This window comes from Oncorhynchus masou, chromosome 12, assembly GCF_036934945.1.
Source record: "Oncorhynchus masou masou isolate Uvic2021 chromosome 12, UVic_Omas_1.1, whole genome shotgun sequence".
In the NCBI taxonomy this organism is placed as follows: Eukaryota; Metazoa; Chordata; class Actinopteri; order Salmoniformes; family Salmonidae; genus Oncorhynchus; species Oncorhynchus masou.
Window position 1 is genome coordinate 74,524,466 of NC_088223.1, and position 14,164 is coordinate 74,538,629.

General features: G+C 44.3%; 1 protein-coding gene across 1 annotated transcript in view; it reads right to left on the reverse strand.

The window, feature by feature from the left end:
- Positions 1–14,164, reverse strand: part of LOC135550804 (protein turtle homolog B-like) — a 187,968-nt gene that overhangs the window by 133,525 nt on the left and 40,279 nt on the right. The window contains exon 2 of the mRNA XM_064981929.1: positions 5,237–5,428. Coding sequence (XP_064838001.1) covers positions 5,237–5,428 — 192 coding nt within the window. The remainder of the gene's footprint in view (positions 1–5,236; positions 5,429–14,164) is intronic.

Genomic DNA, 14,164 nt, shown 5'->3' on the forward strand with positions numbered 1-14,164 from the left:
TTACGCACTTCTGGTCTGGAGGCCTTTCAACTTCTGCTCCTGTTTGAAGTGCAATGGCATACCACCTGGGTGGGTATTCTCCCCCAACCGATTGTCCACAGGCTATTGAAGTCAGCAGAGCTATTCTGAGAGGTTGTCTGTCCTTTTCCCAAAGGGCAGTGATTGTCTAAAAGCCATTGCTGAGTTTCACGCGCTTAATACAAATATATTAAATAATAAATAGGATATTTCTCCAATTTACATGATTCAGATTAATAAAATCACCTTTGTTGGAACACATCTTTCTCATGATTATGGATTCCTTTCCTTTGCTCTTATTTCCTGTTATTATAAAGAGTCTTGATTCTCAGAGACTGACATGGAGGCCAGAGTCCTATAGACTCTCTATCTATACTGAACAAAAATATAAACTCAACATGCAACAATTTCAAAGAATTTACTGAGTTGCAGTTCTTATAAGGAAATCAGTCTGCTTAAATAATTTCATTATGCCCTAATGTCACGCCCTGGCCTTAAAGAGCCTTTTTATTTCTCTATTTTTGGTTAGGTCAGGGTGTGATTAGGGTGGGCATTCTAGGTTTTCTGTTTGTATGTGGGTGTGTTTTTTTTTCCCAATCGGAGGCAGCTGTCTATCGTTGTCTCTGATTGGGAATCAGATATAAGTTGTCAGTTTCCTTTTGGGTTTTGTGGGACCTTGTCTTTGTTTGTTCCTTTATTGCACGACTAGCTTTATGTTCGGTTTGTGGTCATTGGTTTTCCCCGGTGTTACATTTTCAAACAAAGAGAGAATGTACACCTACCACGCTGCACCTTGGTCTGGTCATTTGTCATCCGACGATGAGCGTAACACCAGGCCCACTCATCCAGGCCCACCCATCCACCCTCCCAGGCCCACCCATCCACTGGGGAGTCAGGCCCAGCCAATAAAAATGAGTTTTCCCCCATAAAAAGGCTTTATTAGAAACAGAAAGACTTCTCAGCACCCCCTTAGACAATCCCGCAGGTGAAGAAGCCGGATGTGTAGGTTCTGGGTTGGTGTGGTTAAACGTGGTCTGTGGTTGTGAGGCCGGTTGGACGTACTGCCAAATTCTCTAAAACGACGTTGGAGGCAACGTATTCTCTGGCAACAGCTCTGGTGGACATTCCTGCAGTAAACATGCCAATTGCACGCTCCTTCAAAACTTCAGACATCTATGGCATAGTTTTGTGTGACAAAACTACACATTATAGAGTAGCATTTTATTGTCCCCAGCACAAGTTGCACCTGTGTAATGAGCATGCGGTTTAATCAGCTTCTTGATATGCCACACCTGTCAGGTGGATGGATTATCTCGACGAAGGAGAAATGCTCACTAACAGGGATGAAACAAATATGTGCTCAGAATATGAGAGAAATAAGTTTTTTATGCGTATGGAACATTTCTGGGATCTTTTATTTCAGCTCATGAAACATGGAACCAACACTTTATATGTTGCGTTTATATTTTGTTCAGTATATAATACAGTATGTCTCTGTTGAAACCATGTGACATCAAACACGCAAGTGACTTGCTACTTAGCTGCTCAGTCAGCTATCTGGCTACAGTGTTAACTATTCTGCTTCATGGCTGGATTATCGGTCATAATCAGTCGTTTATAATACAATATAAAGAAGGCATTCATAGCAACTGCCTCCGACTCCAAATCCTAGAGATGTTGCTGTGGGAGCCTGGCTCTGCATTGTAAAGGCACTTTAACAGAAACCTCCACTTTGTCTGATGCAGACTACAGATAATCATTTGACTGGCTCCCAACCAAAGGGATTATAGTGTGCTAATCATATATGTCATATTAACATTATAATGCATCTAATGGGAGTGATGTTATTTAAGGGATCAAAGGGAAGCAGATTGTTTTCCACTGTGATCATTCTAGGATACCTTTAATAGCGAAATATATGACCTAGGAACAAATGCACCTGTAAAATCAATGGAGTTGTTTATTATCCATTTTAAAGGGAGACATCTTTGTATCTTCACCCTCATTATACATTGATCTATTCTATCAATAAGAATTGAAGCACATTTTACACCCATTCATTATATCTAATAACACCTGTCAAAGAACAACAATATTATGGTCTCATAGCTAAAGCAGAGATCAGCCATTTGCACCTGAGAAGGGGATATTTCTTACAGAGCATTTGATTCCCACTGTGGGTGTAAGGGGAGGGTTGTGAGAGTGTGGGAGTTGATGTTATGTGCTATACAGAGACAACCTCCCCTAGACTGCAGTGAAAATCCCAAACGTGCTCCGTTCCTTACACACACTCGATCTTGTGAATCTGAAAACACTTTAGCCTCTCTGATCATTTGAAAGTGTTTTTTTTTTATTGAGACAGACAAATGATATGGAAGAGGGAGATTCAGAGTAGCGGTGGGGCCGGGATTTATATACAGTGGGGCAAAAAAGTATTTAGTCAGCCACCAATTGTTCAAGTTCTCCCACTTAAAAAGATGAGAGAGGCCTGTAATTTTCATCATAGGTACACTTCAACGATGACAGACAAAATGAGAAAAAAATCCAGAAAATCACATTGTATGATTTTTAATGAATTTATTTGCAAATTATGGTGGAAAATAAGTATTTGGTCACCTACAAACAATCAAGATTTCTGGCTCTCACAGACCTGTAACTTCTTATTTAAGAGGCTCCTCTGTTCTCCACTTGTTCCCTGTATTAATGGCACCTGTTTGAACTTGTTATCAGTATAAAAGACACCTGTCCACAACCTCAAACAGTCACACTCCAAACTCCACTGTGGCCAAGACCAAAGAGCTGTCAAAGGACACCAGAAACAAAATTGTAGACCTGCACCAGGCTGGGAAGACTGAATCTGCAATAGGTAAGCAACTTGGTTTGAAGAAATCAAATGTGGGAGCAATTATTAGGAAATGGAAGACATACAAGACCACTAATAATCTCCCTCGATCTGGGGCTCCATGCAAGATCTCACCCCGTGGGGTCAAAATGATCACAAGAACGGTGAGGAAAAATCCCAGAACCACACGGGGGGACCTAGTGAATTACCTGCAGAGAGCTGGGACCAAAGTAACAAAGCCTACCATCAGTAACACACTACTCCGCCAGGGACTCAAATCCTGCAGTGCCAGACGTGTCCCCTTGCTTAAGCCAGTACATGTCCAGGCCCGTCTGAAGATTGCTAGAGACCATTTGGATGATCCAGAAGAAGATTGGGAGAATGTTATATGGTCAGATGAAACCAAAATATAACTTTTTGGTAAAAACTCAACTCGTCGTGTTTGGAGGACAAAGAATGCTGAGTTGCATCCAAAGAACACCATACCTACTGTGAAGCATGGGGGTGGAAACATCATGCTTTGGGGCTGTTTTTCTGTAAAGGGACCAGGATGACTGATCCGTGTAAAGGAAAAAATGAATGGGGCCATGTATCGTGAGATTTTGAGTGAAAACCTTCTTCCATCAGCAAGGGCATTGAAGATGAGACGTGGCTGGGTCTTTCAGCATAACAATGATCCCAAACACACCGCCCGGACAACGAAGGAGTGGCTTCGTAAGAAACATTTCAAGGTCCTGGAGTGGCCTAACCAGTCTCCAGATCACAACCCTATAGAAAATCTTTGGAGGGAGTTGAAAGTCCGTGTTGCCCAGCAACAGCCCCAAAACATCACTGCTCTAGAGGAGATCTGCATGGAGGAATGGGCCAAAATACCAGCAACAGTGTGTGAAAACCTTGTGAAGACTTACAGAAAACGTTTGACCTCTGTCATTGCCAACAAAGGGTATATAACAAAGTATTGAGATAAACTTTTGGGATTGACCAAATACTTATTTTCCACCATAATTTGCAAATAAATTCATTAAACATTTTCTGGATTTTTTTTCCTCATGTTGTCTGTCATAGTTGAAGTGTACCTATGATGAAAATTACAGGCCTCATCTTTTTAAGTGGGAGAACTTTCACAATTGGTGGCTGACTAAATACTTTTTTGCCCCACTGTATATGCTGAGGTGTAACGATGTGGGCTGAGAGTCGGAAAGCAAGTTCAGGGAGTGTGTGTTTTAATAAATAAACACAACATAATACAAAAATAAGAAACACAAACAATGCAGACATGACACAGAAACAATGACGCCTGGGGAAGGAACCAAAGGGAGTGACATTGTAACGGCTGTCCTCTTCGTCTGAGGAGGAAGGATCGGACCAATATGCAGCCTGGTAAGTGTCCATGTTCATATTTATTAAACTCAGAACACTAAGACCAAAATAACAACAACAAAAACTAGACCAACACGAAACAATTCTGTCTGGTACAGAGACAGAAAACAACTACCCACAACTCAAGGGCGAAACCAGGCTGCCTAAGTATGGTTCTCAATCAGAGACAACAATTGACAGCTGCCTCTGATTGGGAACCATACCAGGCCAAACACATAGAAATACAAACATAGAACAAAACATATGCCCACCCCAACTCATGCCCTGACCAACTTAAAATAGAGACATAAAAAAAAGGAACTAAGGTCAGGACGTGACAGACATATAAAGGGCAGGTAATCAAGGAGGTGATGGAGTCCAGGTAAGTGTCATAATACGTGTAACGATGGTGACAGTTGTGTGCCATAACGAGCAGCCTGGTGACCAAGAGGCCGGAGAGGGAGCACACATGACATGAGGGGTGACGTTTATGTGCTGCATGTTGCAGCGTTACTTGCTAGACCAGCCTCGGGCACGATTTCAGAGTAAATTTAATTACTATAGTAATTGCCTAAACAGCTTTACTTTGAATTCATGCCCAAGGCTGGTCTAGCAGGTAACATATAGCATAAAGAAACTACATTGAGTGTACAAAACATTAAGAACACCTGCTCTTTCCATGACATAGACCGACCAGGTGAATCCAAGTGAAAGCTATGATCCCTTATCGATGTCAATTGTTTGTGTCAAAAACTGCAACGCTGTTGGGTTTTTTATACTCAACAGTTTCCCTTGTGTATCAAGAATGGTCCACCACCCAAAGGACATCCAGCCAACTGGATACAACTGTGGGAAGCATTGGAGTCAACATGGGCCAGCATCCCTGTGGAACGCTTTCAACACCTTGTAGAAGAGGGGCTGAATAGGTGTACAAAATGACTGACAAAACTGACCAATGGCAACAAACTGTGACACCTGTGGTTTGGGGCTAATGAAGAGGGAGAGGTGTTCTCTTACCGGCGTACTCCGGGTCCACGTGAGGCGGGTGGAAGCGGAAGTTGATGAAGAAGGGGATGGGCACTCCGAACTTGAACCATTCCACCACATAGGGCTGGCCATTCAGGGGGTGGGCCACGTCGCATCCCAGGATGACGTTCTCTCCAGCGTGCGCCGTCACAAACTGGGGCTCCTCTCGCACGCCGTGGGCACCTGGGAAACGGAGAGGGGGCGGGCATTGTGAGTATCCTTGTAAAAGCTAGGAACAATACTTAATTGTGGTGAAATAACCAACCGAAAGCAACCTTGAAGAAAAAGGGTCATCTTTTATTAGCATACCATCCACATTGTGTCTTAGAGTTCCAACATCAACCACAAACATTTTGTTTGTTTTTTCACATGTAAGATAAGAAAGCCTCCTTGAAAATGTTCATGAAGTACAATATTCACAAAACGTGATATACAGTGGTACATCTAAATGACACTGATTGGGCCACAGAGCCTTATTCAACCATAAGGTCTTCTTATTTGTTAGAACATCTGCCTTTTAAGTAGCCTCCTCCACTTCCACCATCCTGCTTTACTTTTTCTCTCACGTAGAGAGCACCCTGTTTGTGATGACAGAGAACTACAGGTGTCATAACTCAAGGTGGCGACAACAAATTCCATCCTGAGCTAAGACCAATAGTTTTAGGAATGGAATATAAAGGACATAGCTCTGTGTGTGGGAAAAAAAACTGTGCACTTTGTCTTGATACCATCACCTGTTGCTGCCGTGGCATGAGGCTTTCTATGAGTCTGAGACACTCACTTGAGAAAGATAAGGCACACGCTCACAAAAACACACAGACACACACACACTGTACATTTACTGGACTTTCATTACATGCTGTAAAATGTGAATTAACATCTCTTAACTTCCTTATTTACTTTTTACAAGACATACACCATATGATCAAAGTATGTGGACGCCTGCTCGTCGAACATCTCATTCCAAAATCATGGGAATTAATATGGTGTTTGTCCCCCCTTTGCGGCTATCACAGCATTCACTCTTCTGGAAATGTTTCCACTAGATGTTGGAACATTGTTGCGGGGACTTGCTTCCATAGAGCAACAAGAGCGTTAGTGAAGTCAAGCACTGATGTTGGGCCATTAGACCTGATTCGCAGTCGTCATCCCAATTCATCCCAAAGTTGTTCGATGGGGTTGAGGTCAGGGCTCTGTGCAGGCCAGTCAAGTTCTTCCACACCGATCTCGACAAACCATTTCTGTATGGACCTTGCTTTGTGCAGGAGGCATTGTCATGCTGAAACAGGAAAGGACCTTTCCCAAACTGTTGCCACAAAGTTGGATGCACAGAATTGTCTAGAATATCATTGCATGCTGTCGTGTTAAGATTTCCCTTCACTGGAACTAAGGGGCCAACCAAACAATGAAAAACAGCCCAAGACCATTATTCCTCCCCCACCAAATTTTACAGTTGACACCATGCATTCCGGCAGGTAGCCTTCTCCTGGCATCCGCCAAACCCAGATTAGTCCGTCGGACTGCTAGTTTGTGAAGCGTGATTCATCACTCCGGAGAACACGTTTCCACTGCTCAAGAGTCCAATGGCGGCGAACTATACACCACTCCACCCGACGCTTGGCATTGCGCATGGTATTGCGCATCTTAGACGTTCACAATAACAGTACTTACAGTTGACTGGGGCAGCTCTAGCAGGGCAGAAATTTGACAAACTGACTTGTTGGAAAGGTGACATCCTATGACAGTCCCACGTTGAAAGTCACTGAGCTCTTCAGTAAGGTCATTCTACTGTCATTGTTATATATGGAGATTGCATGGCTGTGTGCTCGATTTTAACACCTCTCAGCAACTGGTGTGGCTGAAATAGCCGAATCCACTAATTTGAAGGGGTGTCCACATGATTTTGTATGTATAGTGTAATTCTGCAGACACTGACAGGGAACTTGACATTGTTGGTTTATTAAGATGAAGCTGTGTGTACATATGTCCACAGGACTATCTGTTCTACCAGAGCATTGATCCTCTACTAATTCATGTATGGCTTGGCTTTACAACCGGAAGTGAAGTGTTCTTTCATTTTACCAGTCAATACGGCTAATCAGATGGTGGTCTGCTCACCTCTGTGGCCCATAGGGATGCTTGGGATTATTGGGTTTGTCTTTGAGGTTGACCCAGTGCCAGTGGGTTGTTATAGGAATGCTCTACATACATGTTGCTCTCCAGCTGGTGTCTGCTGGTTTTCGTTTCTCCCTGGAACTTAATTATTGATCTGTTACTGTAACATAATAACCAATGTCTCACCAACTCCTAATTCCCGCTGCTGGGAGGGGGAAATTCACTTTTATTTCCTGGCTAGAATAGGAGTAGGCCTATAGTCAGGGGCCTCGGTGAATGCAACAAATCAAGGAGCAGAGGAGACAGTGACGCTTGTAAACCTTCAAGTTTCCACATCACATTCTGCACTACTGTATGCAAACAATAGAGTGAAAGGAAGCCAGCAGCCAGGAAAACTATGTGAAGTACACTTTGTTGAGGAGAGACTCAAGGATATTGTTGTATGTTACAAATGACTTAACTCATGTTTACAGCAAGAGGCAGGGAAAACGTTTACAGCAAGAGGTTTGAAGCAGGGAAAAACAGTATGAGCTTTTCAAGTGTATATTAAGCCCATATTCAGAGTAGAGGTCGACCGATTAATCGGAATGGCCGATTAATTATGGCCGATTTCAAGTTTTCATAACAATCGGAAATCTGTATTTTTGGGCGCCGATTTCCGATTATAAAAAAATATATATACATATATATATATATATATATTTTTTATACCTTTTATTTAACTAGGCAAGTCAGTTAAGAACAAATTCTTATTTTCAATGACTGCCTAGGAACTGTGGGTTAACTGCCTTGTTCAGGGGCAGAACGACAGCTTTTCACCTTGTCAGCTCAGGGGTTCCAATCTTGCAACCGCACAGTTAACTAGTCCAACGCTCTAACCATTGCACTCCACGAGTAGCCTGCCTGTTACGTGAATGCAGTAGAAGCCAAGGTAAATTGCTAGCTAGCATTAAACTTATCTTATAAAAAACAATCAATTATAATCACTAGTGATACCTACTAATCCTGTTTAGCAGGCAATATTAACCAGGTGAAATTGTGTCGTTTCTTTTGCTTTCATTGCACGCAGAGTCAGGGTATTTTCAACAGTTTGAGCAGCCTGGCTCATTGCAAACTAATTTGCCAGAATTTTACGTAATTATGGCATAACATTGAAGGTTGTGCAATGTAACAAGAATATTTAGACTTAGGGATGCTACCCGTTAGATAAAATACCGAACGGTCACGTATTTCACTGAAATAATAAACGTTTTGTTTTCGGAATGATAGTTTCCGGATTTGATCATATTAATGACCAAAGGCTCGTATTTCTGTGTGTTATTATGTTATAACTAAGTCTGATTTGATAGAGCAGTCTGACTGAGCAGCAGCAGGCCCGTAATCATTCATTCAAACTGCACTTTCGTGCATTTTGCCAGCAGTTCTTCGCAAGCACAGCGCAGTTTATGACTTCAAGCCTATCAGCCAAATGGCTGGTGTAACCAATATGAAATGGCTGGCTAGTTAGCTGGGTGTGCGCTAATACTGTTTCAAACGTCACTCGCTTTTAGATTTGGAGTAGTTATTCCCCGCGGCTTTTGTGGAGCGATGGGTAACGATGCTTTGAGTGTGGCTGTTGTCTATCTGTTCTTGGTTCGAGCCCAGGTAGGGGCGAGGAGGGGGACGGAAACTATACTGTTACACTGGCAATACTATAGTCCTATATGAACATCCAATAGTCAAAGGTATATGAAATACGAATGGTATAGAGAGAAATAGTCCTATAAATACTATATTAACTACAACTTAAAACCTCTTACCTTGGAATATTGAAGTCTCATGTTAAAAGGAACCACCAACTTTCATATGTTCTCATGTTCTGAGCAAGGAACTTAAACGTTAGCTTTTTTTACATGGCACATATCTTACATGGCAGACATTTTTACATGGCACATATTACTTTCTTCTCCAACACTTGGTTTACATTTGTCACGCCCTGGTCTAAGTATTTTGTGTTTTTCTTCATGTATTGGGTCAGGCCAGGGTGTGGCATGGAGTTTTTGTATTGTGGTGTGTTTTGTCTTGGGGTTTTGGTGTGTATGTATTTGGGATTGTAGCTAGTGGGGTTATCTAGCAAAGTCTATGGCTGTCTGGAGTGGTTCTCAATCAGAGGCAGGTGCTTATCGTTGTCTCTGATTGGGAACCATATTTAGGCAGCCATATTCTTTGAGTTTACCGTGGGTGATTGTCCTTAGTGTCTTGATGTCCTTGTGCTGTGTTAGTTGACACCAATTTAGGCTGTTTCGATTTTCGTTTATTTGTTTTGTAGTGTTTTGTATTGATTCGTGTTACGTTTGTTTTATTAAACATGGATCACAATAGACACGCTGCAGTTTGGTCCGACTCTCCTTCACCATATGAAAACCGTGACAGAATCACCCACCATAAACGGACCAAGCAGCGTGTCAACAGGCAGAAGCAGCCCAAAGAGGAGCTGCGTATTAAGGATTTCTGGACATGGGAGGAAATCCTTGATGGGAGAGGACCCTGGGCTAAACCAGGGGAGTGTAGCCGCCCAAAGGTGCAGCAGGAGAAGAGGAAACAGGAGCAGCCCAAAGAGGAGCTGCGTATTAAGGATTTCTGGACATGGGAGGAAGAACTGGACGGAAAAGGACCCTGGGCTCAGCCTGGTGAATATCGCCGCCCCAAGGAGGAACTAGAGGCGGCTGAAGCGGAGAGGCGCTGGTATGAGGAGGCAGCATGGCGATGTGGATGGAAGCCCGGGAATCAGCCCCAAAAATTTCTTGGGGGGGGGGGCTATCAGGGAGTATGGCTACGCCAGGTAGGAGACCTGCGCAAACTCCCTGTGCTTACCGGGGGGCTAGAGAGACCGGGCAGGCACCGTGTTATGCAGTGGTGCGCACGGTGTCCCCAGTGCGGGTGCATAGCCCGGTGCGGTATATTTCAGCTCCGCGTATCGGCCTGGCTAGATTGAGCGTCGAGCCAAATGCCATGAAGCCGGCTCTACGCATCTGGTCCCCAGTGCGTCTCCTTGGGCCGGCTTACATGGCACCAGCCTTGCGCTCGGTGTCTCCGGTTCGCCTACATAGCCCAGTGCGGGCTATTCCACCTCGCAGCACTGGCAGGGCAACCGAGAGTATTCAACCAGGTAAGGTTGGGCAGGCTCGGTGCTCAAGAGCTCCAGTGCGCCTGCACGGTCCGGTCTATCCAGTACCACCTCCACACCCCAGCCCTCCGGTAGCAGCTCCCCGCACCAGGCTTCCTGTGCGTGTCCTCGGCCCAATACCACCAGTGCCAGCACCACGCATCAGGCCTACAGTGCGCCTCGCCTCTCCTGCCCTGTCGGAGCTTTTCTCCTCTCCAGCGCTGCCGGAGCCTCCTGCCTGTTTGGAGCAGCCAGAGCTGCCAGTCTGCATGGAGCAGCCAGAGCTGCCAGTCTGCATGGAGCAGCCAGAGCTGCCAGTCTGCATGGAGCAGCCAGAGCTGCCAGTCTGCATGGAGCAGCTAGAGCTGCCAGTCTGCATGGAGCAGCTAGAGCTGCCAGTCTGCATGGAGCAGCTAGAGCTGCCAGTCTGCATGGAGCTGCCAGTCTGCAAGGAGCTGCCAGTCTGCAAGGAGCTGCCAGTCTGCAAGGAGCTGCCAGTCTGCAAGGAGCTGCCAGTCTGCCAGTCTGCCCAGCGTCGCCAGTCTGCCCAGCGCCGCCAGTCTGTCCAGATCTGCCAGTCAACCAGACTCTTCCAGATCTGCCAGTCAGCCAGACTCTTCCAGATCTGCCAGTCAACCAGACCTTCCAGATTCCAGACTCTTCCAGATCTGCCAGTCAACCAGACTCTTCCAGATCTGCCAGTCAGCCAGATCTTCCAGATCAGCCAAGGATCTGCCAGATCTGCCAGTCAGGCAGGATCCGCCAGTCAGCCAGGATCTGCCGGAACCACCAGCAAGCCAGGATCTGGTAGATCCATCAACCTGCCTGAGCTTCCTCTCACTCCCGAGCTTCCTCTCACTCCCGAGCTTCCTCACCTCCCTCCCGAGCTTCCTCTCACTCCCGAGCTTCCTCTCACTCCCGAGCTTTCCCGAGCTCTCACTCCCGAGCTTTCTCCCGAGCTCACTCCCGAGCTTTCTCTCACTCCCGAGCTTTCTCTCACTCCCGAGCTTTCTCTCACTCCCGAGCTTTCTCTCAGTCCCGAGCTGTCCTTCAGTCCAGTGGGGTTCTGGGTGAGGACTACTGGGCCATGGTCGGCGGCGAGGGTGGTCTATCCAGGGACGCGAGGAGAGGGGACTAAGACATTGACTGAGTGGGTTCCACGTCCCGCGCCGGAGCTGCCACCATGGACAGACGCCCACCCGGACCCTCCCTATTGTTTTGAGGTGCGTTCGGGAGTCCGCACCTTAGGGGGGTTCTGTCACGCCCTGGTCTAAGTATTTTGTGTTTTTCTTCATGTATTGGGTCAGGCCAGGGTGTAGCATGGAGTTTTTGTATTGTGGTGTGTTTTGTCTTGGGGTTTTGGTGTGTATGTATTTGGGATTTTAGCTAGTGAGGTTATCTAGCAAAGTCTATGGCTGTCTGGAGTGGTTCTCAATCAGAGGCAGGTGCTTATCGTTGTCTCTGATTGGGAACCATATTTAGGCAGCCATATTCTTTGAGTTTACTGTGGGTGATTGTCCTTAGTGTCTTGATGTCCTTGTGCTGTGTTAGTTGACACCAGTTTAGGCTGTTTCGGGTTTCATTTTGGTTTATTTGTTTTGTAGTGTTTTGTATTGATTCGTGTTACGTTTGTTTTATTAAACATGGATCACAATAGACACTCTGCAGTTTGGTCCGACTCTCCTTCACCATATGAAAACCGTGACAACATTATTTAAACCAAATTGAACATTTGGTTTCACTATTTATTTGAGGCTGCATTGATTTTATTGATGTTTTATATAAATTAAGTTAAAATAATTGTTAATTCAGTATTGTTGTTATTGTCATTATTACAACATTTTAAAAAATCTAAAATCGTCCGTTTAATAGGTATCGGCTTTTTTGGTCCTCCAATAATCGCTATCGCCGTTGAAAAATCATAATCGGTCGACCTCTAATTCAGAGGCATGAAAAGCTTCAACAGTCACCTTGGCTGGAGGTCAACACAAAAGAATAGCTTAATTACCTCACTTTACACTAAACAGAGGATGATTATCATATAATTCCGTTGTATTTGGCTACATGTCGGATGAACCCAAAACAGCTTCATTCTGGGCAGTCGGAGGCTGCTCAAAATGCTTCTTCAGTACAGAGAAATCCTCTCATTCTGTCTTTTTAAGGTATGGAAGTCAAGCACTTACATTGAACGCTGTAACTATAACAGGCATATTTACGGTTGCCGAAACATTGCTGTAATGTTGGATGATGGTTTACTATGTGGATCTGTGTGTGTTCTTCTTGTGCTTGGAATGGGCGGATAAATAACAGAGGCTGAGGGAGAGAGCGTATACCCAAGACTCCCCCTGCCTCCCCTACATAGCCCAGCGCTACGGGTTGATTGGATGCCGGTGACATCACCAGCGAGCGAAAACAGGCCTCTGGAAGGTATGACTTCACTGTTTATATTGATGAGAGAGAGGGAGGAGAAACATTAATAAGCTCCTCTTCTCTTCCATGAGGATTTTGCCCGGAGTGGGACGGTCAAACACTTTAATCTTTGAGCTGCAAGAGGGAAGAGTAGAGCATATCCTTCCAGAGAGGTTCACAGACAGCCTATAGAGTGGGCTCTGTTTGAGCATGGCTGCCTGTGTTCAAGAAGATGAGATGTCCTATCACTCTCGGCTGTAAGGTCGACATTTGGACAGCTGTCACTCAATGGTGTCTCTGTCCGAATTGAATGAGCCCAATCCAAATGTCCTTTATCAGTCCAACCATTTTAAGAGTACAGTATTTCATTATGATTATATTAATAGCTACAATTTATCAAAGAAACCATTCACTTCTGAACTGTTCCTGAACTGTGCCTGAAGTTTGAAGCACCCTCAATCACGCTCCTCGAGAGATTAGAAGTATACATTAAATATGCAAGACTTTCCAAACTCATTGAGAGAGACCATTGTTGAATATTAAAGTCCATATGCTAGCTTGCACTGAATACAAAGAATTCTTAAGTTCAGGAAGATGAAATAGTGGTAGATGGCGGAGAAGTTGAACTGAAATGTAAACTCTACAGTCTACACTGTAAATGTCCTTACCTCTAGAAAATACTTATGTTGGGAGTTTAAAAAAAGAAAGAAAATAACTTTTTTGAAAATTAACTTAATTGCTCAAAATTAAGTGGGTATTAATCTACAAGTTAAGTGGGTATTAACCCAAAAGGTGTAAACTAATTTGATGATATAGCATATTCAAAATCTATTAATTTAGAGAAACACATAATAGGGTAGTAAAACTACACTGAACAAAAATATAAACTTAACATACAACAATTTCAAATATTTTACTGAGTTACAGTTCATAAAAGGTAATCAGTCAACTGAAATATATTAATTAGGCCCTAATCTATGGATTTCACATGACTGGGAATCCAGATATGCATCTGTCGATCTCAGATACTTTAAAGAAAAGGTATGGTCGTGGACCAGTCAGTGACCACCATTGGCCAAATCTCCTTGGCATAGAGTTGATCAGGCTGTTGATTGTGGCCTGTGGAATGTTGTCCCAATCCTCTTCAATGGCTGTGCAAAGTTGCTGGATATTGGCAGTACCTGAAACACACTGTTGTACATGTCGATCCAGAGCATTCCAAACATGCTTAATGGGTGACATGTCTGGTG